This window comes from Ambystoma mexicanum, chromosome 1p (assembly GCF_040938575.1).
Source record: "Ambystoma mexicanum isolate Mex_15411 chromosome 1p, UKY_AmexF1_1, whole genome shotgun sequence".
Classification (NCBI taxonomy): Eukaryota; Metazoa; Chordata; class Amphibia; order Caudata; family Ambystomatidae; genus Ambystoma; species Ambystoma mexicanum.
Window position 1 is genome coordinate 1,267,226,193 of NC_090921.1, and position 22,634 is coordinate 1,267,248,826.

The window sequence follows — 22,634 nt, forward strand, 5'->3', positions numbered from 1 at the left end:
ACTCATCTTGGCTAGGACGTTACATCTCTGAATGAGCAGAGAACGAGCACCTCAAGTGGCAGCAAGTTATTCTACTTCAACCACCATTTGAAGTCAATAAGCACTTTACTGGAAAGGCAGCTGAACGACTTGGATTCTTTTTTCTGGTCCCAAAGTCACACAAGATGAAGGAGCAGGTAGTGAAAATTATTTTGGCAAGGAAACAACCTGAAAATAGGAGGCCCCAAGGCTCAATGCCATGTGGCACTACCTTTCCTTTATGAAAGGACACTCTAGTTGACCACTCTAGGGCGTGAAATCTAACAAACGAAGATTGCACAGAACCCACACTTAAAGAGAACAGGAACATGAAATTGAGGGAGCGAATCAGTAAGGATATATGTAATCCCGACACAGACAATGTGATGTCGCTGGGGATAAACTAGAAGCAGGTGATCCCAACACGAGGGGGGTGGGGGGTTAGTCCAAGGGACTGGGTGAGAAATGCACCAGACAAGTAGAAAGGCACCAGACAAGGAATGTCTGTTGGCACAGAAATGTCACTGTAATACACAGGAGAAAAGCAAGAAGGAAACCTCAACCACAAAGAGATGACTGCTATTTATTGAATTCAAGTTTTTTATTTAGTGAGCAGCAGTGGAAGCAGTTTAATGGTATCAGACGACATATGGGTGCAGAAATGAGGAACATCTAACTCTTCAAATTCGTTTCTTATTTCTGTGGTCCAATTCTTAGACCAAAGAGTATTGAAAATCCATTAATTTGAAGGAACAAATACCTGTACATATAAGTACAACGCAGGTTTTTCTGACAACCTCGAGACATGAAGCCATTCATTTCTCAGGAATTCATGAAGGCGACACTTATAGATCAAGCTGTCGCATCCAGGGAATTCATCTTCTCCCCCTCAAGGGGGGAATCACCTCCTTTGGGACTGCCAAGCTTAACGACTCTAGGGACAGGGCAAGCAGGGTCCTAATGGGGGTGACCACTCCTTAGAGAACAGGCAATCACTATAGAGGAATAAGTTCCATCTTCCCTTGTCTCCAGAATCCCATTCAGTGTTTGGCTATGTAGGGATTGACCAATGTATAATGGGTTCTCAAGGCATGTATCTAAGAGTGGTGTGGTTTCGGACCCTCTGTAGGTACCGTACGGAAGAAAACCTCGAGAAGCAGTCATAAGCCATCCTCCTCGCTACAGTAAAAAGGAAGAGCCCATCCATGTTGTTGGCAGGAGAGAGAGGCCTGCAGAACCCGACGGAACAGCTTTTCCAAGAAGTGTAATAAAAATGTAAGTTCAACACGGTATGAAGGAACGCACTTAACAGGTGCGAGAGTAACACTGTAAAAGGGGAGGTGGCTCTTTCTGATATCTGTGAAATAAAATCCTTAATAAAAACGAACCCATATATACAGGAACACAGGTAAGTAAAATCAAACTTAGAGGTAGAACAAAAGACGTTAAATAGGCCTTAAAAGCCTGCTTTACTTTAAAGGTTTGCTAGCATTTTCGTGCACGACAAAGGCCGCTGTGTCTAGTGATTTAGTGCAGAGTCTGCAATCCCAGGCCAGGCCAGCGATGAGAGAAGTACAAAGTGGTTGTTATTTTTCGAGGTCACAGATTAGAGCTCACAGGTTTCGCCAACAAAAAAGTAATGCATGACCATTTTATAATTCGAAATACAATTTTCTAATGGAGTCGAAGAAATAAACTGTGGTTTCAAATTGCCCCACAGGATATTGTTCCTGGGAAACAGGTTACAGTGTACCCGATAAGCAACAATTTTATGTTAAAATGTCCATGATTCAAGGCTTTGATAGTGTCATGGTGCAGGCCCATTCTCATTTGAATTAGGATGAGGCGGCAAAGGCAGTTGAATAAAGTTCCGCTGGTCGCCTCAAATGTTTCAATGATTTAACTTTGTGCTGTGGGAATTGGGGGTGGATTGTGATGTCAGATGGAGTAAATGAGGGCAGTTTGGGAATGTCTGTGAAACCAATCATTGATTGCAATGTATGCTTTTCTATATGGGTTGTGCAAAGTCCAATCAAATGTGTGTGAGGAGATTTTTTCATGTTGCACGCTTACAAATAATGAAATACTTGCATTGTATAAACGTTCTAACCTTAGGGGCATTTCTTTGACAGCGCCTTTTCATGCAGTTCTGTTCTGCGATCTGTTTGAATTTGCTGTCCCAGCTGCATCTGGGGCCCTGAATAAAACTTATTTCTTGCACCGTCGTACACTCCATTTTGAGAACTTTTGTAATTTTTTGGTGAGTTCTACAAGGCAACCACAGATACAGAATCATGGCCCAATACTGAGAGAACACACATGACATGGTGTTTGTGACTGAGGTCGAAGCTTTGGAGTTCTCAGACGACGAGCTGCAAGCGAAAAGCAGATCTCACACAGGCAGTCCAATGGGGAATGTCGGAGTGTCCGGGATGAGAGGAGTTGCGATAGAGAACCCGCTAGACACCTGCGAGGAGGGAGCAGCCGCTCCAATGAATGCACAAGAAGACGACCAGACGAAGACCTCAAGAAAGGGTGAAAGCGAAAGCACCCCAAAGCGGGGTGAGAAACAGAGCCTGAAGGGGTTGGGGGGGGGGGGGTGAAAGACAAAACCTAACTAGGGTGAAAGCCAAATCACCCAGTGGTGGGCTGAGATGCAGACCCCACGAGGGGGTCAGAGAGGATAAAGATCTCACGAGGGGGTGAGAGAGAAATGACCCCAAGAAGGGGTGAGTTCAAAAAAAACCGAGGCGAGTTGAAGAAAAGACCCAGAGTGGGGATGAAGAGAAAACGGACCTAAAAGGGGCAAGACTCCCCTGAAACAGTAAAACCCAAGCGACCAAAAGGAGGGATAAGCAATCAACAAGCCCAATCCGGGACAAGAGAGACTCAGGTCTGAGTAGGCCCACAGAAATAGAAAACCCAATGTATGGGGGGAAGATCCAAGGCACAGCAAGAAGTAACCACCGCCAAGAGTGGGAAAGACATTCTGGGAACGTTTCCAGTATAAAACCCTGGAGGCAACCAGGAATTGGATTTACCAAAATAATCAAATACTTTGAACTGGTATCAAGTATACAAAGTTAAGACAGGAAAACCCAAGAGAGGGAAAAGACACCAAAACTGAAGAGAACTCTTTATCCAGTGCTGAGGAGGTGAAAGAGACGAGTTGACTGGACATTGGGCGAATGGAGCCCTCTCTGAAGCAAAGACAGGAAAGGGGGTCGGAAACCAATCACCATTCAGTCCTTGGGACAAGAAGCCATGTCTTTCTTTCTTTGATTATTCTTTTTTTCCTGCATTAGTGGTAGGGATAACCATCAGGGAAAAGTTAGGTTCTGGACAACGGACAAATCTTATGTCAGTGGACATACTGGTGTGAACCTTTTGACATATTTTCTCTCTTTGGGCTAAGGCAAAGACAGACAGGAAAGGAGGGGAGTCTGAATAAATAGATCAGTTATCAAACAGGTCATCTTGTCCGTCTCCCGATTTCGACTTGCAACAGAGTATAACTAGGAAAGTAGTCCAGTCTGAAATGTCTTGGCCCACTTTGAAAATAAATATTTTGTATGCGAAGGACTTAGAACTGCATTCTGACAGGACACACGTGTCAAACATTGTCCCTTGAAAGGTTGTGTTCAATGAAATTGAAAAATTCCAGGCGATTCAGCACTCATATTGAATGTTCTAGAAATATGGAGGTTAACCCATAAGATAAAGCCCCAGTAACCCAGACATAAAGGTAAAGGACATCTTGCTACTTTCTGTGCCTTTTTTAAGCCAGAAAAACTACCTTGAGTTGCCAGAGGACTTCACACTGCACTAGTACGTAAAAAAAATAAAATAAATTACTCTAGCCTGGTTTTCTATGTTTACAGCAGAAAAATATGCATTGGCCAACATTTTCCCATTGAATGCTGAAGAGGATGAGACTACCATAAATACGATGTTGAACTGCAATTCAAGATTAAGCATTGTGTATAGTATTTTCACAAGGAACGCACTGTCGTATTGTCTACTAGGGTGCAGTCAGCACACAGGGCAACCACCTCAGTCTTGTTAGACAGCAGAAAATGATCGTTAACAGTAGATTCTCAGGCAAAAGTATTCTCCTCCGATAAATAACCAATGAACAGCCCATTGTCCTGCAAGACCACAGAATACCAAATTACAAAAATTAATTTAGACTAGTGACTAAATAGAGAAATCTGTCCCAGATGGATCCCATATTTGGCGTCACAGCAGATATTCTGGTTCATTTAGCAACTGTTCTAGCAAAAAGTAACATCCCCAATATGGGTGAGGAGTGTGAAGCTTATGCATCTTGTCTGATGGCACTGTTCTATCCTCTTTGGATTCATGTCCTTTGCAAAGATTAGAGAGCAGTAACACACCCGGAGTTGTCTTGGTTGAGGATATTTGTTTAAAATAAATTAAGGGGCACTGTTTTGACTTAAACAAGCAAATCCCAAATGGGAGCCTAATTATCAACATTTTCAAAAATGATGGATAGATTTCACAGTAGTTGTATTGCAACTTTGACAAAGAGGTTTGGCGTAGCTGCATTTGCAGCTTACCCAGCCACACCTCCCTGACCACAGAAATGCGTGAATATAAACCGGCTCAGCTTGATCAGTGACAATGCAGTACACTTGATAAAATAAAGCATATGCTTCAACTCTGCTCCTGAAAGGTACATTGTAAATGACCGAAAACACCAATGTAACAATATTGGACTAAAACTCGCAGTAATCCATGAAGCCACTGCAGAAAAAAAAAAATGCTAAAGATCTGCAACACAGCAGTAGGCAATGCAGTTACAGAATGCACAAAGTCCATAGACATCGCTAGTGCGTGCCGTCAAACTCCAATAGTTGAAGGTTGGCCACCCGATCAAAATCAAAGTTGCCACAATCTTTCCCCGACTTACTCACAGCCCAAAATTGCTGAACCTAAAACAAGCTAAATAAACATCCCATTTATTCCTGCATGCCAACTATGCTTGGTGCTACAAGCCAACATGGAAATGCCTGTCTTTAAACAACTGAACACTGTTCGGACATTCATAGTAGACGGGCCAAATCTGTAGAAGGCATTATCATTCGCACTCAGGACAGAATTCAGGATTTTGGAAATCACTTCCATCACACCTTTATACCTAAAATTGAAAAAGCTTGTTCATTATAAATTAAAGTAAAAAGAATAACACATGCGTTCAGGGGTAGATAGGGCTTCTAAGGGCCCGTCAGCCTAAGTTAGGCCTGAGTGAAGTGAAGGACTATGCAAGGGGGTTGTTCGTGGTGGGGGGAAAAATCAACCAGGGGACCGGCTAGGAAAAAATGGCGGACCCGGGGGAGAGGCACAGAAGACTCAGAAAGAATGTGGGCGGTTACTGGCAGATTCCACATGCGTTCTCAACCTGATTGACCAGCACCTCTCCCTGGGTGCCAAAACTGGATCTCTTTGGGTCTCAGTGCTAGCAGAGACTACACCACAAATACAGAATCCCACAGGTATGCTGTCTATTTCTATGGCACTGTTCATGTTCATGCTGCCTTGCCAGATGGTGGGAGCACTGCTAAGGCAGTTTCATTTGCTTCTGTGATTGCAAGATGCGATGTTCCTGCTTAGAGAAACAGGAAATACCAAAAAACATTTATAACATCAGGAATACCTAACAAAACATTGACAGAGCTCAGCGTGCAGATAAAAGCAGAATCAAAATGCAGCAAGAAGGTGGTTCATCAAGATTCTCAGAGGGGCCCACACAATGTCAAGTACAAGTTTAAGGGTGGAAGAGGGCCCCTACATTGAATGGGTTGAAGCCATTCCCATTGCATTTTGCAGCAGACCAACAAGGATCCATGCTCAAGAGAAGAGGTAACTGGACCCTAGGTACCACCTTGATATGGGTATTTTGTTGTGTGGCTGCATTCGCTTTTGATTCTTCTTCAAGTGCCACTGGATTCGTTTCCCTTTCCATGACAGCCTCAAGAGTCATTGCACCAATCAGAAAATTACATCTTCCAAACCCTTTCCCACCTAACAAAACAGGATTTGAATCTGGGTCAGTTGTAGATCCAGCAAGAAAGACATTAATGTAACACAAGCTTATAGACTATGAAGAATGTTAAGGTCTTTTTTTTGTAAAAGAGCAGTAAAGTAAAGCACATAAGGCAGACAATAAAATACATGAAAAAATCAAAACTAAAATGAACAAATATGAAACCGATAGAAAAGAAAATATACTAACTTAAGAGAACTTCTCTAAAACAGTCTTCGTTCCACACTGGTAAAGAATGAATGGAGCCAATAAAGATGGTGCAGGGCATTTTCGAACATGTAATTCAGCAGAACCTAAAATTCTGAAACCATAGAGCTCTGCTGAAGTGCATATTTTAAGCAGGTGAATGGGAGAAAAGAGCTCATTTTGGAGTAACACATGCTTGAGTCAGAAAAGGGGAATCTAAAACAGAACAAAGACAAAATAAATTAGAACAATAATATTAAAAAATATATTACCCAGCTCATAGGTACTTAGCACTGTAGAAAAAAAAACACAAACCCATCAAAACCTAAAACATCTCAGAGGCAATGTGCAATCTGTTCTTTAACAGCAAATAAATAAACAGCTGGCTACTGGTGGTGCACCAATCTTTTAAGGTTTCAAAGGCTCAAACAACATGAAGGAACCAAATGATGTATGCAAGTTTGACAGTGTTCTGTGGATCATTAGGAAACAATTGGCAGCCAGGGTTGGGCCACGGCACTGCATGAGCAGTTTTTTCTTTTTATCAGGTTGCCTTTACAAAACGTTTGAACTGTTATTGCAGTTTTTGGTTATGCCATAAGGAGGTCAGTCATATCAAGTTTTTGATAAGTGGAAAGCTCGGACTTGGCAAATCTGCCAATGTGTCCACTTTCCCATTCTACGCAGTGAAACAAGAACATGTAATCTATTGCACTTATTCTAGCACCTTCTTGTTTTTCTAATAGAGACGTAAATGTGTTTGCAAAGCAATACTAAGAATTTCTTTGGTAAAGTCCTTACTATTGGTGGGGCCCAACCACTTTCCTCGGCAGTAACCTACAATCTCTCAAACAGATATGAGTTTCTCTCCACTCCCTCATTCAGCATGCCCACATGTATTCTGCTCCAGATTCTCAGACATTCAACGCATCCACACCTTTCCAGTCACTCCTTACAAATGGGCCAGAGACTTATTCATTCTATACATACTGGCATTTTCCACAAAACATGGGAGTCCAGTGCAACTATTCTCTTTTCAGACATGCAAAGGTATTCACATTTTTCATCAGACAAGAAGGGTGCATTCAATTCCTTTGATAAGTGCAAAAATATGCTCCTATACAGGCACTCCACAGAGGAGAGTAAGAGATGGAGAAAGAGAAAAAAGGGAAGTAGACATATTACCTCCTGCATCCACTTTTAAGTGTGCTCACTCTACTGTGTTAATGTATGCACAAACCTACGGTAACATCACAAAATATAGGCACACAAAATTAGACTCTGGCAAATACAAATGGGAAAAGAAGGCTTACAAAAGCACAAAGCACCAACAACCAATCAGACGTTCCGCTAAGAGGGATCAGAAATCAATCATACGAAGTGACACCATGGGGCCAAACAAAAGATGCCCCAGCCAATGTGCTTTAATGCCGAAGTAGAGGAAAGGAGATTGGCAATGGTCTGTTCTTGCAGTCACTAGCACGGAACTGGACGTTAATGGCCCGAAAAAACAGGTCTTAAACAACAAGCTGCCCCTCCCTTGGCCTGAGCTATATGGCATGTAGGGGAAGTGCATAGAGCTGGGGTCCTAATGGAGGAGTGCTACTTCCCCAGAGGCCACAGGATTTGAAGCATGATCTCTCGTTATGCCTAGCTCAGACAAAGCACTCCATTCAGGCACCAACAACAGGAAACGAGAGGCACAAATGTGAAGGCCCAGTGAGCTTTGCTTCAGAGAATAGAACGATTACCATTTAGAAAAATCAACATGTCCACATGCTCCGGTGTAAGTGCTGATCGCTTCTTGTAAACTGCTACACCAGTCTCTGTAAAGAGCCAGCTTGTAGGTACAGAGGTGGCAGGTATGGCCAGAAATTTACGAGCCGCTCGAGCCAACAATGGATACTGGGTATGATGCATCTTCCACCATTGCAGTGGATCCTGGCACAGTGAAGACGCCTCACTAGTCTGAAAGCTGCTGATCTCCTGTTCTGCCTGCTGGTTTATAGAATTGGAAGCAGAATTACGTACATTGCAGAGGTCTCCCAAGAGGAACTCAATTCCAGAGTCCTGCTTCACCTTCTTGGCAGGCGGCCCTTGACTTACAGGTTCTGGGCTACTGCTAACATTATCTGGGGAATGGGTCTTGGCTAAGCGCGATGCTTCTAGTTTCAGCAAGTGCAGAGTCTCCACTCGGTCAGGTTGACTGAGGAAGTCCAAGCCACGGAAACGGGGATCCAAGGCACAGGCCAGGTTGAGCACCTGGTTGACCTCAATGTCTGAATACCGGAAGCTCAGGTCCTCATGGATGGCTGACTTAATATGTCTTGAAAACTCAGAATCCCAGTCATTGGGTGCTAAATGCTTATAGAGGAGGCTTGTAATCACAGGTTTTACCAGGGATAGTCCTGCAAAATAATCTTTGGTGAAGGTAGAGGTAGCAATTGCTAATGGTTTCAGGATATCAACTACATCTTGGAGAACTGACCAATTGTCATGCTGCAGTGAAACGTCCTTCTCACTGAGTGACTCACTCAGGTCCATGAGGAATTTCGAGTGATCAACCATACCCTGCAGCAGGCTGTAGATACTGTACCACTTGAACCCATCTCGAAGAAACATTTTCAGGTGCACCTTCAAAACTGGCTCTCGAGTGGCCAGGTCCTCACTCTGTGGAGATAAAGAGAAAACTGTGGTCACCAGTCTCCGACATTTGTCCAGTGTGCCTTGAATAGTAGGATGCTGGAGTACTGCTTCGATGCATCCCTTTAACACTTGCCCAACGCAGGGAAGCGATTTCCACCCCAGCTTGGAAGTAGCAAGCCTCACAGTGGGGTTGTTGAGGCCTACCGCATAGGATGTGCACTCTCGTATTAGCCATTCATCTGTAATGTCCAGTAGGACCTTCTTCAAGCTTTCTACAGAGAGCTCATCTGACACTGCTCTACTAGACAAAACTTTGTTCCTTGAATCGAATGCTTCGTCCACATAGTGCACAGTTAATGTAAGGTAGGAAACAGTGCTGCTGTGTTTCCAAAGATCCAGGCTTACAGAGCACTGTTGTTGGACTTTTACCAATTCTACCACCTTAGCCTTGGCCTGAAGCTGCATGTCTTGCAGGATCGTGTGGGCCAGAAAGGAGGCAGCTGGAATTTTATAGCTGGGGTCCAAAATACCAAGCATCTGGTTAAAGCCTTCCCCTTCAATAACTTCCACTGGCATCAGGTCCCGGACAATGAAATCAGCCACTGCTCGAGTGGTCCTTCCAATGGTAGGAGTTGCTACAGCCCTCGCCGCCAAATCCCGGGAAGGAAGTGTTTCCACACTCTTCTGGGGATCCACGACAGCTCCCTGAGTGCCAACCAGCTCATTGTACTCTCGCCTGTGTTTGTATATTAGGTGCTGTCTCAGGTTAGTGGTATTTCCACTGTAAGAGAGACGGACACCACATAGCTTGCAAATGATCTTAGTTTTGTCGATAATACGGCCGTACGTATCACCTTGAAAACCAAAAAAGGTCCAGTATCTGCTTTGAGCTCTACCCAAGCTGACCAGATTCTGTGAGCCTTCCAGAAGTTGAAACCCTGAAGAGGAGTGACCCAGGTTTCCAATTGGGTAGGTTGACTTGTGAGATTGCATCAGGGAAGAGACCATATCGCTGCAGATATACGGACTACGGGATGTTACATGGTTTGGCAAGGTCTCCAAGGTTTTCAGGTGCAGGTCCTGGAAAAGCTTCATCAGCAGCTCTTTCTCTCCAAATTCATATTTGAAATGTTCTCCTAAAACGAAATAAAAAATCATTAACAATAATGCAGGCACACAAATCAAATAGTTATAGATACAGGGATTATACACAAAGGTGCATGTATATACATTCCAGTTATATAGCTTTTAACCAGACTTAAGAATCTGGGGATGAACCAAACACTGTACAGTGGGGAAAGCTCCAGAGCATGATATGTAGTCCCATAATGTAAAAAAGACAACCCTATCACGCAGCTTCTTAAGTATTGGTATCTTCCTTAGAAGCTTTCAAATGCACCTGCCCTTCCCAAGAGATGAGGTTATGCAGCACAGGACGAAAGCAGGTTCATTCTAATGCTTCCCATCATCGGTCAGCTTTTGTGCTGTAAATTATGACTTCTAAAGGATCTGGCAGAAAGTCTTGGTTTAAGGGCTTCAAAATACTTCTTTAACAGATAATAGTTCAAACGTCATGCATTTTCCACAGATTGTAACATCTTTTCAGTGCTTAGCAACCAGCTAGTCCCAGATAAGGAGATCTAAAATGGCCCTCACACTGAAGAATCAAGAGGTTAAGTGGCTGCAGTCTTTTCGTAAGAAATGTGGACCAGGAGCAGTTCCAGGAAGTAAAGAATGTTAACAATGGATACCCCGAGTTGTGTGCGAAACACAGTAATGAATGATGGTAGGCTAGGGGCACCCCAATAGTTTCTACAGAAGAATTATTACCCATACATACTTACTAATCCAGAATCCGCTGAGACAGCCACCTTAGCAGAGCAGGGGACTATATACTGTGTGAGACCCTGTGCCCAGACAAAAGGTGAAGATGTGGGAGTCTCACATGATTGCAAACAGGAGTGGACATGCTGAGTCTGCTTTGAACACTTCTGAGGGGGAGGTTTGTTGTGTGGCCATTATTGAAGGGGATGGCACTGATGGCACAAGTGAGGTTTTAGGGATGACTATTCTGTAAGGGAAGGACCCGATTCCAGTACAGGACTCGGAAGCCTGTAGCTGCATAAAGAAAAAGTTGTGCCAGTCATATGGCATACATTACTCACCGTAATCGTATTTCTGATGCTTGTATATGCTTACATTCAAATGCTGTGCATAGGCCGACATCTAGTGGAAGCTGCAGAGTATTACAGTTGTTTTCGAAACTCAAATAGGGCGTGCCAGTAATACTATCCCTGGTGTGACTTCGCCTGTACCCATGATCCCTCACGCGTGTAGGTCCCTCAGATTGTATTTTTCTGACATGAGATAGCATGAGGTGTAGCGCGAGTACAGTTGTATCCAAGCAGATATGATAGACAAGCTCATAAGCATCCATGCGCCTTCTCTCCGAGGGGAGGGAGGGCAGGTTGCATGTGAATCTAATGCTGTGCATAGATTAGTGAGCAGTGGGAGGAGGAGGAGGTGGGATGTGAGAAGGTTCATGAGCGAATAAATGTCTTAGAACTGCTTGTCCCACTTGTGTATCTGTCTTGGAATGGGTGTCAAGTGAAAGTATGTATAGAGCTCCATGTAGCTGCCTTTCAAATACTGTCTAAAGGGACATTTGCAATGAAAGCCAGAGTGGCTCCAGTACCTCTTGTGGAGTACGCCCTGGGCGTGAAAGGCAGTGTCTTATCTGATAGGGAATAGCACAGTTGGATACATCTGACTATCCACTTAGAGATGGCATTCTTAGAGATGCAGTCACATTCTTTGCCTGGCGCTATGGAGATAAACAGTTGATCTGTTTTTCTTAGCGGTCTGGTCTTGTCTACGTAGTAGAGGACCGCTCTTCTCACATCTAGTGTGTGGAGTTTTACCTCAGCTGAGCTTTGGGTTCCTGGAAGAAAGCTGGTAGCTCAATTGACTGGTTTACATGAAATTTGGAAATGGATATAGGGGAGAACCTAGGGTGAGTTCGTAAAACCAGCTTGTCTTTGTGTACAACAAAGAAAAGATCCTGCACTGACAAAGCTTGAATTTCACTGACTCTTCTTATGGAAGTGATAGCCACTAAGAAAGCAGTTTTATAAGTCAGGTGTTTGAGAGTAGACTTGTGCATAGGCTCGAAAGGGGGTCCCATGAGCTTAGCTAGTACTACATTGAGGTCCCACCCTGGCAGCGGGTTAGAAATTGGAGGGTGGAGTCTCTTTACTCCTTCCATAAAAGCTTTGATGACTGATACTTTCCACCATGAGACCTTATTGTGAGAGGTCGTGTAGGCTGACAAAGCCGCCAGGTGGACCTTTAGGGAGTTAAGTACTAACCCTGCATCTAGCAAATGGAGCATATAAATTAGAATGTGTGATGGAGTACATTCTATAGTGCTGATTTGTTTAGTCTGGCACCAAATTACGAATGTTCTCCATTTGTCAAATGAACAGTGCCTAGTGTTTGGTTTTCTTGATTCTTTCAAGATATCCATACATCTCTGTGGTAGATTGAGATGTCCGAACCCTATGACCTCAGGAGCCATGCTGCCAAGTTCATTGAGTGCGAGTTTGGGTGCACTGTTAGCCCCTCATGCTGGGTGAGTAGGTTGTACTGGCACGGGAGTTTGATGGGATCGCACATCTCCAGTTTGTGCAGATGTGGATACCATTGTTGTCTCGCCCACATCGGAGCAACTAGGATAAGCGGCATCGGTTCATTGTGTATTTTGTTGACCACCTTCCTCATTAGAGGTCGGTGGAAAAGCGTAGGCAAATATCCCTGATCAGTTCATCCATAGGGAGTTCCCCATGGAGCCTGGGTGAGGGAACCAGGACGCGAAGTCTGGGCATTGACTGTTTTCGCTTGTGGCGAATAGGTCTATTGTGGGGAAACCCCACTGAGAGAAGAGGTGTTCTACGACGTCTTCGTGTAGCCGTCATTCGTGTTCCTCTGGAAGGGGATCTTTGCTCAGAGAGTCTGCTAGTGAGTTGAGTTCCCCTGGAACATGTTGGGCTGACAGGTAAATCTTCCGTTTGAGTGCCCATTTTCAAATTTGTTGGGCAAGCTTGGACAGATTTAGAGAACGAGTGCCCCCCTGCTTGTTTATGTAAAACATGGCAGTTGTGCTGTCTGTAAGGATCTGCACTGACTGGTTCGATAAGAGGGGTTTGAATGCCCGAAGCGCTCTGAATACTGCTAGAAGTTCCAGCAGATTGAAATGGTTCTGAGCGACCTTGCGAGGCCAGAGACCCCGAGTTGTGTTGTGAAGGTAGTGAGCTCCCCACCCTGTTAACGAGGCGTCTGTTGTGACGATGGCCTGAACCTCTGGGTCGTAGAAGGGTGTTCCTTTCTTTAGATTCTCTCTCGCCCACCAGCGAAAATTCTGTACTAGTGTTGGCGAAACGACCACTAGATCGTCCCACTGACCACTTGCCCGAGACCACTGTTTCGCCAACCACTCCTGCATGGGTAGCATGCGCAGGCGGGTCTGGGGAACCAAGTAAATGCAAGACGCCATCATGCCTAGCAAACGCATAGCTTTGCGCACCTTTATTTGGCGACCGGCTTGATATAGAGGAATTAGCATCAACAAATTTCGAATTCTTTCCTCTGACGGAAAGGTCAACCCCTCTTGAGTAACTGGGACAACTCCTAGGAACTGTTTGGAGGTGTTTGGCACAAGCTTGACTTTCTCGTTGATGGAGAAACCCAATTGAAAGAGGAAGTTGATGGTTCCTTGGATGTTTTGTCTGCAAATTAGGGGGGAGGGGGGAACTCCCCTGTAATGAGCCAGTCGTCTAGGTAAGGGTACACACTGGGATTGCCTCCCAGCGCAGGTGCGCTGCCACCACCGCCAGTACCTTGATGAACACCCTTGGAGCCGAGGCTATTCCAAAGGGCAACACCTTGAATTGGTAGCGCGGTAGTGCTGGTTCACCATCTTAAAACGCAAGTATCTTCTGTGCTCTGGGAACATTGAAATATGAAAATAGGCATCTTTCATATCCAGTGTTCCCATGTAATCCCCCTTTCTTAGTAGGGGGATTACCTCTTGTAGTGTAGTCATGCAGAACTTTTGTGGATTGACATACTTGTTTGCAGGGCGTAAATCTAATACTGGGCGCATTGTGAGATCTTTCTTTGGCACAAGGAAGTAAGTTGAATAAATACCCCTGTTTACCTGATGTGCCGGGACGACCTCTATGGCGTCCTTTAACAGCAGAGTGGCAATCTCCTCGAGGAGGATCCGCTGGTGTTCCTGAGAGTGTACTTTTGTCGTGGAGGGTGGTCGTGGGGGCGCTTGAGTAATTTGATGCAGTAGCCGCCGATAATGTGGACAGTATCCATCTGTCCGAGGTGATTCCCTCCCATGCGTGGGTGAAGTTGGTAATGCGCCCCCCCCGTACTGGGGAAGCATGGGAGGGTACCTGAAGCGCAACGTCACTGTTTGGAAGGTGGCGTAGCACCTCTAGCGGGGCTGTCGCTTCCCCACCCACGACCCCTGCGCTGCCCTCTCGGGTAGCCTTGGGAAGATTGTGATTGGCTATTCCCCCATGATGAGCTTTGATTCTGGCTATAGCTAGACACTCTTTGGGAATTTGGGCCTCTAAAGCGGCAAAAATTACCGCTTCCCCTCTGTCCAGAGGGTTTGTTAGTGAGTTGACCAAGTCATCTTAAAGTGTAATACTCATCTTTTGCAGTTTTGAGTGCATCTTCGACAGCTTTGCCGAATAATACGTTAGGCTCGACCGGCATGTCTATTCGAGATGCCCGAGTCTCAGGCTTAAATCCTGATTGTCTCAGCCATGCATGCCTTTTAATGATCGTACCCTCAGCGATTATTCTACCGGCATTATCAGCTGCGTCGAAGTTAGTTTTAAGGAGGCAGCCAGACACTGCCCTTCCCTCAGCTGCCACTTGTGATAACTGGGTTTTTAAAGGTTCTGGTGTAGAGGTGAGTAAAGCAGAAACTTCCTCCCACTTGTGGCAATTATAGTTTGCCAAGAGGTGGCACTGTTGGCTATCCTAGCCTGATAAGCCACAGAGGAGGCGACTTTCCTACCAAGGCCATAAATCCTCTCGCTTTCTTTATCTGCTGGAGCCTCTGAGGAAGCAAGTGGGGTGCCCGCTTTTTTTTTATCGTGGTGGTGACAACTAGGGAATCTGGTTTTAAATTGTCCCCTGATATATAAAGGGTCAGAGGGAGCGGCACGAAACAACTTCTCGACATGCGGATTAACTGCACGTGTGAGGTTAGGGGTTTGTAGAGATGGCTGAATCTTGCGATGGATAGATTTTAGTAGCGGGATGGACTGAGTTACTGCCCTCTTGTCCCCCAGAATTAGCTCTGTGAAATCTTTGTCCCCGTGAACTTCCAGAGTATCGATTTGGAAGTGTTCAGCAGCCTTTGCCAACACCTCATTAAGGAGGGGTTGGTTATCGACTGGGGAATCATTCACAGGAGGGTCCTTAGGAATTGGTGAGTCTAAGGTGAAAGCGTCAGCCTCATCTTCAGCCTCCTGTTCCTCATCATCCCCGTAATAAGGGTCTGCATCCTGGTCCTCATAACATTGAGGGTCAGGGTCTTAATGGTATGAAGCGGAGTCATAAGGTTCCACAACAAAGGGGTCTATGAAGGGGGTCTCAGTTCGAGACATCTTAGGAGGGGGTTGAGGAGACACAGGAGTGGCTTTGGAACCAGACGGAGCTGAGGTGGGAGGGGTGCTCAGACAACTTTGAAAATTATTTGGGTCCTTTTCATAAAAGTTGGCCATAAATGTCATCCTTTTCATTACTTTGTCTGCAGAGCTCCATTCTTTGGAGCTTCGTATAGTAACATTTTGAGGGGTTTGGCCCATATACACATCTGTGGTAGGTATAACCTTGGTTTTAGGGGCGGGCTGCGGTTCTTTGGATCTTTTTGAAGCCTTGTCATCCCCATGCTTCTTTCTTATGGTGTTTACCCCTCCCCCATGGCCAGAAGTGGTCTCTCCAGATTGTTTGGGGCCTTCCGCCTGGTCTGACGCAGCGCGTTGTCTTTCAGAGGCGGGATGTGAAGCGGAGCGTCGAACTTCGGATATGGGATTAGATGCGGCGCGTCTAGATTCGGAAGTGGGTTGGGACACGGCATAGTCAGACGACTGGGTCTCGACGGTAGTTTGATGGGCGACACCTTTTCCGTCCGAGGACGGTTGGGCCCTGTCCTGAGGCAACCGCAAGCGGGAACGCCCAGAGTACAGAGATTCGGTGGACCGCTCCCTAGGTTTCGACCGTTGACGATCACGCGAAACACGTGTTGAGTCCCAGCCGGGGCTAGTGTGCTTGGTGGTGGGTTTACGTGTTGCGCTTTTGCCAGCGGGTGTGGTCCCAACAACATGGACGCCAGCCTGTCCTACGGGGTCGGGGGTCTGCGCCTGGGTAGCTGAAGCTGCCCTCACCGTCCGATTCGGCGGCGTTGCTGCCATCGCTGAAAGCGCCCTCTACGTCCATGTCTTCGAGCTGCCTGGTGTAGTGGGCCCAGCGCTTCGTGGAGCTTGAAGAGCCTACAGGCCCGACAAGATGCCTCGATATGATCTCGAGGGACACACAGATTACGAGTTAAATGTTTATCTACCCAAGGGAACTTTCTGTTACACTTGGGGTAGAATTTAAATGGAGTACTCTCCATATGGACATATTATGGCAGCGGAGCGGATAAAATGTAGAAAAGGGGATTATAATCTATATATGACGTCCCCCCACTCTCCCTACTGAATGGGCTGAGGCCCGGTGTGGCCTTCCAAGGCCAAGGGTCCGTTGCAGCAGTCTCAGATGGAAGTCTCTCCGATCCTCACCGCCGTCGTTCTTCATCGTTTGGTGGACAAAGGGTAGGAAGAAATCTAACGTAATTATTACAAGACAATGGCTTTACGCCGAAAGGAACTCCGCACACATGTGTCTTGACTATTATGGCGGAAAAGAACAATCTGAGGGACCTGCACGCGTGAGGAATCATGGGTACAGTGGACGTCACACTAGGGATAGTATTACTAGCACGCCCTGTCGACGTCCCTTTTTGAGTTTCGAAAACAACTGTAATACTCAGCAGCTTCCACTAGATGTCGGCCTATGGACAGCATGTGATCTAAGCAGATTCCACAAGCCTCAGAAATATATATATATTTTAACATCTGTTTATTGCCATTTTCAAATAAAACAGTAACAGTTGAATTCAAACCCCCCCGCCCCAATACCCTCCACCCTCGACCCCAATACCCCGCAGAGCCCTCCACTTCCCCACGCCGCAGGTGTAGATGGGCTTCTGGAGTGTACTGCCAACTAATTAATGTGGCAGAGTGTTAATTCCCAAGATGCGCTGTTTTTTGCAGATAGTAAGCTTTGCAATAGTCTTTGTGCAGGAAGGTTAGAACCACCCTCCATTCATCTGAGAACTTAGCGCCCTCCCCTTGAAGTGAGTATGTCAGCCACTCCAGAACTATGAAATGCCACTCTTTGACGTACCAGTCTTGTTAATTTGGAGGATCCTTCGCTTTCCTGTGCTGTGCGATCAACAAGAGAGCCACCAGGGTTAATATTGCATATGCCTTCCTCTGAGGTTTTGGCCAGGCTTTGTTTGCAGAGTCCCCCAGACCCAATATGCTTTCTTTTATGCCTCTCTTGGTCTGATTGCCAAACACCATCAACACATTGTTATTGACTGCTGCCCAGTATTTTATTTTGAGAGTTTTGGACAGTTCCACCAGATATGGTCCCAGTCTCCCCGTCCCACACATGCCCGCCAGCAGGTTGAAGCTGTGCTGGCGAGTAGTGCCATTGGGTCATAACCTTGTAACATAATTCCCTTGTTTGGATCACCCATGTGAGCTTCGGGATGCCCCTCCATAGCTGCTCCCACTCCTCCATATCTATATTCTCCGTCCCCCCCTTCCCCCATCCTGTGATCGTTCCCATTTGGCAATGTATGCATTAGGTGGTCTAGGGGTTCCATCAGCCAGGAGTTCATACATGTTGAAGGCTAGTTTCCTATCTCCAGTGCTGCTAGTGAGGTATTTCTCAAATGGTTTAAGGGACCTTGTCGCGGCTTCCTTGTTAGAGGGGGACCTTAACCAATGCCTGAGCTGCATATATTATAGCCTATCGTTTTCCCTCAGGTCCAACTCCCCCGTACACTGTCCGAACGATGTGAACTCCTGGCCCGGAAACATATCTCCCATCTTTGTGCACCCCATGGCCTTTGTAAGGAACTCATGGCGGCAACAGTAAAGACAGATACAAGTGATCACAGTTCAGGGGTGTTTATTAAACTTAATGCAGGGATGAGAAAAACACCTAAACTAAAAGCTAAGATGGGAGCAAGCAACGACCATCAAATAATAATAAGGCTGTCCTAGTAGTGTCTTGTCAAATAAAAAGGGCCTATACTAAAAAACCTATTGCCAATCCTTGACACTAAGTTACAAAAAGAGTGTGGGATAATGTTCACCAGAAAAGAAAGAAGTGTTCACAAAATGATAAGTCAGGATGGCATGGCGGGGTCTCCCTTTCCCCACGTTTTTAGCACGGGACAAGGCGGGATTCCTGAACGAACCTTCAAGGGTCAAGTCTCTTTCCTCAAAGTCCCTTGCCTTAGAAGGCCTGCTGGATCAAAATAACAAAAGGTTTCTTTGGTAGTCTTGCACCTTTGGGCCATTGCTCTTTGCTCCTAGGACCTCCAGCCGCCGGCTCGGATCCTCTTTGCAAAATGGGCCTCCTTCCATCAGGTTCACTACAGCCTTCTTTAACACAGTTCATGATTTGTTCATTTTCATCAGAAAGCGTGGGTTGCCTTCTACTAGCTTTCTTTCGGCATCCCTCTGTTGGGTTCACACTTGCCTTATTCCACAGTTCACAACCTTATCAGAAAGCTGGGGTTCCCTTGCCCTAGCTTTCTCTTACAATTGGTCACAGACTTTCAATTATACAAGGGATTTGACGTGACCCTTGTAGCACCACTCTGACATTTCACACCGCTCTTTTCTCAGGCCTTCTGGTACTTGCAGTTTCAACACGAAACAAAAGGGGCCAGCGAGAGTCCTTCGAATTATCACTCTTGTGGGGCCTGACCACTCTGCAGCTGGCCCAAGTTCAAACACACACACACACACACACACACGTTCTTTCTTCTCAAGTTCCTTGCGTTCATATAATGTTGCGACCTTGGGCTCAACACAGTTTGGTTTGCCATCAACTTCCTCTGACTCACCGGCTGTGTTGAACCCGTTGGCTTGTCTTTCTTCTGTATTCAAGGACGGTACCATGGTAGCCATTGTGTCTCCCCTCCTGCGTTATCATGCAGGAGGCCCACTTGCACCATGGACCACTGTTCCTCCACACGCCAGCTGTGACTCCCGATTTCCTTTTCGGAGGTTTCGCCGGTCTGAGTTGAAAAGGACAAGGACAGTTCTACCTTCATCGTCCGTCCAGGTCTAGCCGCCTTTCTCTTCCGTTTGAACTGCCAGTCTGGTACAGCTGTGTCTTTGTGCGCTCAGCCTTGCTCGTAGTGTGCTCTCGTGCTCTGCCTTTTATCCCTGTGGGAAAGGTAAAGGCCCTTAGGAGTACATGGTTATTGCCAATTGCCTGACTCTACCTGACATGTCCCAACACACGGATCAGGCAAACGGCTCTAGTGTTAGTTCGTTATCTGTTACGGTGTAAGAAAGTGTTTGTGTAGGAAAGGGGGTGGGGGGGAAATAGAGCTTCTAAATGTTCTACAGGGTAGGATGGGGAAATGGTGTTACAAGTAAGGGGTACCGCGCCTCGCCCGTCGTCGTCCCAAGTCCACTCCCTGAACTGGATCCAATAGCTACGGCCATGTCCTGGCCACCTGGATGAGAGATCTCTGGGGACTAGCGGGTGAGACACCGTCAGGTTTCTAATACCTTCCACCGAGCGAATGCTACCGGTTCCATCCCTGGGGCAAACTGGGGGTTTTGAAATAGTGGTGTGAAGCAAGATGGGAATGTGGTGGTGCCGCACTGGTGTGCCGTCTGATCCCAAATATCCAGCAGTAAGCCAGTGATGGTGCCTTTAGGCACATTTGGAGGTCTATTTCCTCTGCTTAGCCATAGAGGTGCCCGTCACCGATTTGTTAATTCGCAGCCAGATGTTTTCAGGGCTTCCCGTGAACTAGTCTTTAATATACCTCAACTGAGCTGCTTTGTAATAGAGAGAGAGGTTCGGCAGACCCAGCCCTCCCTTGTGTAGCGGGGGCATCATTGTGTGTAGGGCAACCCGCGGTGCCCTGTTACTCCACACGAATGCTGCTAGGATTTTATTTAACGCTCTGAAGAAGTGTTTGGGGATGAGGGGGTGTTAGAGAGCCCGACCAAGATGGCTGCGGACTCGTGGAACTCCTCAGCACCCTGTAGATCCGGTCTAATCTCTGGCGGTCTCCGCGATATCTAGGGAGAGCTGATTGCGTGACCTGATCCCCCGATCGCCGTGTGTCCTGTGGGGAGCAACTTTAGACGGAGTGTGTGTCGGTATTGGAGCGAGCAGTGGAGGGGAGCTGTGGCTGGCCTGGCGAGTGGACTGCGGTGGTGCCCGGCTCCTGTGTCGGGCATCGGGGGGGACATTGCAGAGCTCCGGCGGAGGAAGGTGGCGATTCAGAGCCTGTGGGCACTCTGAGGATAGTGCGATCCTCGGTGTTGTGCCAGACAAGCGGTGAGGAGCTGGTGTGTGGCCCGGGTGCTTGGAGGTGTGGACCAGGGCTCTGCTCCGGGGGGGGGGCCCTCTGCCGGACCTGGGGTGCCTGCCTGGCAGGCCGCTGGAGCGCCGGTAGTGGAGAAGGGAGGAGGGAGAGCCGGCGCCTGGAGGAGGGAGCGGGTCTGCGCTGGAGCGGCGCGGTCCTTAGCTGGAGGACCTGCGCCGGAGGAGGCTGGGGGCTCTGCCGGCTGTGGAGCTGTGCCGCGCACAGCGCGGTTCTGAGCGGACTTCGGCGGCACTCCGGGCCTGGGGACAGCGTTGGGCCCATGTTTGAGTAATTGCTCCCGAGTAGCGGGCAGGACCCACAGGCGAACTGGTGAGGGTACCCAGCGGCCGCACACCTGTGATTTTTGGGCAGTTGCTCCTCGCACAGCCCGGAGGATAACTTGAACATTCACAGCTAATTCATTACCATTGAGTGCGTTACGTGGAAGGCTGGCAACATTCCACTTCACTGGGCCCCAACCCTGAGGCATGCACTGATCCTCGGCCTGGAACGAACTGGGAGGGGGTGCGGTGTACTCATCGGTACTGCACCCTTTCTTGCTGGGGCGTATAATACCTCGCTCACCAGCAATTTCTACGGAGTAAGACCATTATTAAATTTGCCAGGTGAATGTTTTGAGAGGGGTGGGGCGAGTCTGTTGGCCCCTTCAGTCGCCCGCATCCAGGCTCTGGTCCAGGGGGTGACATGTCGGGGCGCACTGGATCTCTTCTAGCCCGCGGCCGGTCGTCGGGGCCCCTGTGTGTTTTCTGAGCACTCTCGGGCGCTGATGGTTGGGTGCCACCCCGCCTGGCCGGTGTGAATGGTCTGTGCCTAGCTGAGGAGCTCTGCAGTGTTATTGGTGGTGACTGGGCAGGGCGCCTCCGGCGGCTCTACGGGACTGTGCGGCGGTGCTGGTGTTGTGGGGGCCTGCACCCGCGCCCTACTGGGGGAAGGAGTGGGACGGTCCTAAACGCAAATTGTGCTTGGACTCTGCCGCTTTGCTCATCATGTCTAAATCTAGTAAAGGTGGGAAACAGCAGTCAAAGCTCAGTTTCGAGCCGTCTGGTCAGGTTAAAGGCGGCGGACCGGTGGAGGATTCAGTTGCTTCCCGGGCTTGGGGGATGGATTCGGACCCGGCGGCTGCCTTTCAGGATATTAAAGGCATGCTCTTGCAGCTGCAGTCCGGGATCCAATCGCTGGATGGGAAGCTTGACACATTGACGTGTAAGGTCGACCATATGCAGGTTCGCTTGGATAAACATGGGGATCGGCTGGATGAGGCGGAGGGGCGGATCTCCGGGGTCGAGGACACAAAGGCATCCATTTCAAGTGTAATGCCTGGAGTCAGGAAAGCTCTTAAAGAGCTCAGGGAGAAGCTGGATGATCTTGAATCCAGGTCGAGGAGAAACAATGTTCGGATTGTGGGCCTGTCCGAGTCGGGAGACCAGGGCAACTTGGAGAGACTGGTGGAAGAAATACTGCAAGAGACTCTGCGGTCGGACGGCTTCTCCCAATACTGTGTGGTGGAAAGGGCGCACAGAGTGCCGAGCGAGAGGAAACCGGTTCCAGGGGCGCCACCACGCCCTGTGATAGCCCGCCTGCTGAACTATCGAGACCGGGATACTATACTTCGGAAAGCCAGAGAGAAGGGGACAGTCTCATATAAGGGCAACGCCATTACATTTTTTCCAGACTTTTATGACAGGGTGCAGGCAAGCAGGAGAACATTCCTGGATGTTAAGAAGAGGCTCAGGGACAGAAATATTAAATATGCAATGTTGTTCCCTGCTAGGTTGCAGGTTGAACACGACGGCAAGACGCTGTTTTTTCAAACACCCGATGAGGCTGCTTTATTCCTGGATATGTTGCCGCGAGCCACTGGATCACGAGGGAACAATGAATGATTAGCTATCAGGTTACGCTTCGGCCATGATACAGATTCATCTCCATTTG

At 47.4% G+C, this 22,634-nt stretch overlaps 1 protein-coding gene across 3 annotated transcripts in view; it reads right to left on the reverse strand.

Moving 5' to 3' along the window:
* Positions 1 to 6,513: 6,513 nt before the first annotated feature.
* The window catches only part of LOC138452785 (E3 SUMO-protein ligase ZBED1-like), a 657,632-nt gene continuing 641,511 nt past the window's right edge, over positions 6,514 to 22,634 (reverse strand). For all 3 annotated transcript variants that reach the window (XM_069605131.1, XM_069605127.1, XM_069605129.1), the window contains one exon: positions 6,514 to 10,053. In XM_069605131.1, the coding sequence (XP_069461232.1) occupies positions 8,003 to 10,053 (2,051 nt within the window). In that variant the 3' untranslated portion in view covers positions 6,514 to 8,002. The remainder of the gene's footprint in view (positions 10,054 to 22,634) is intronic.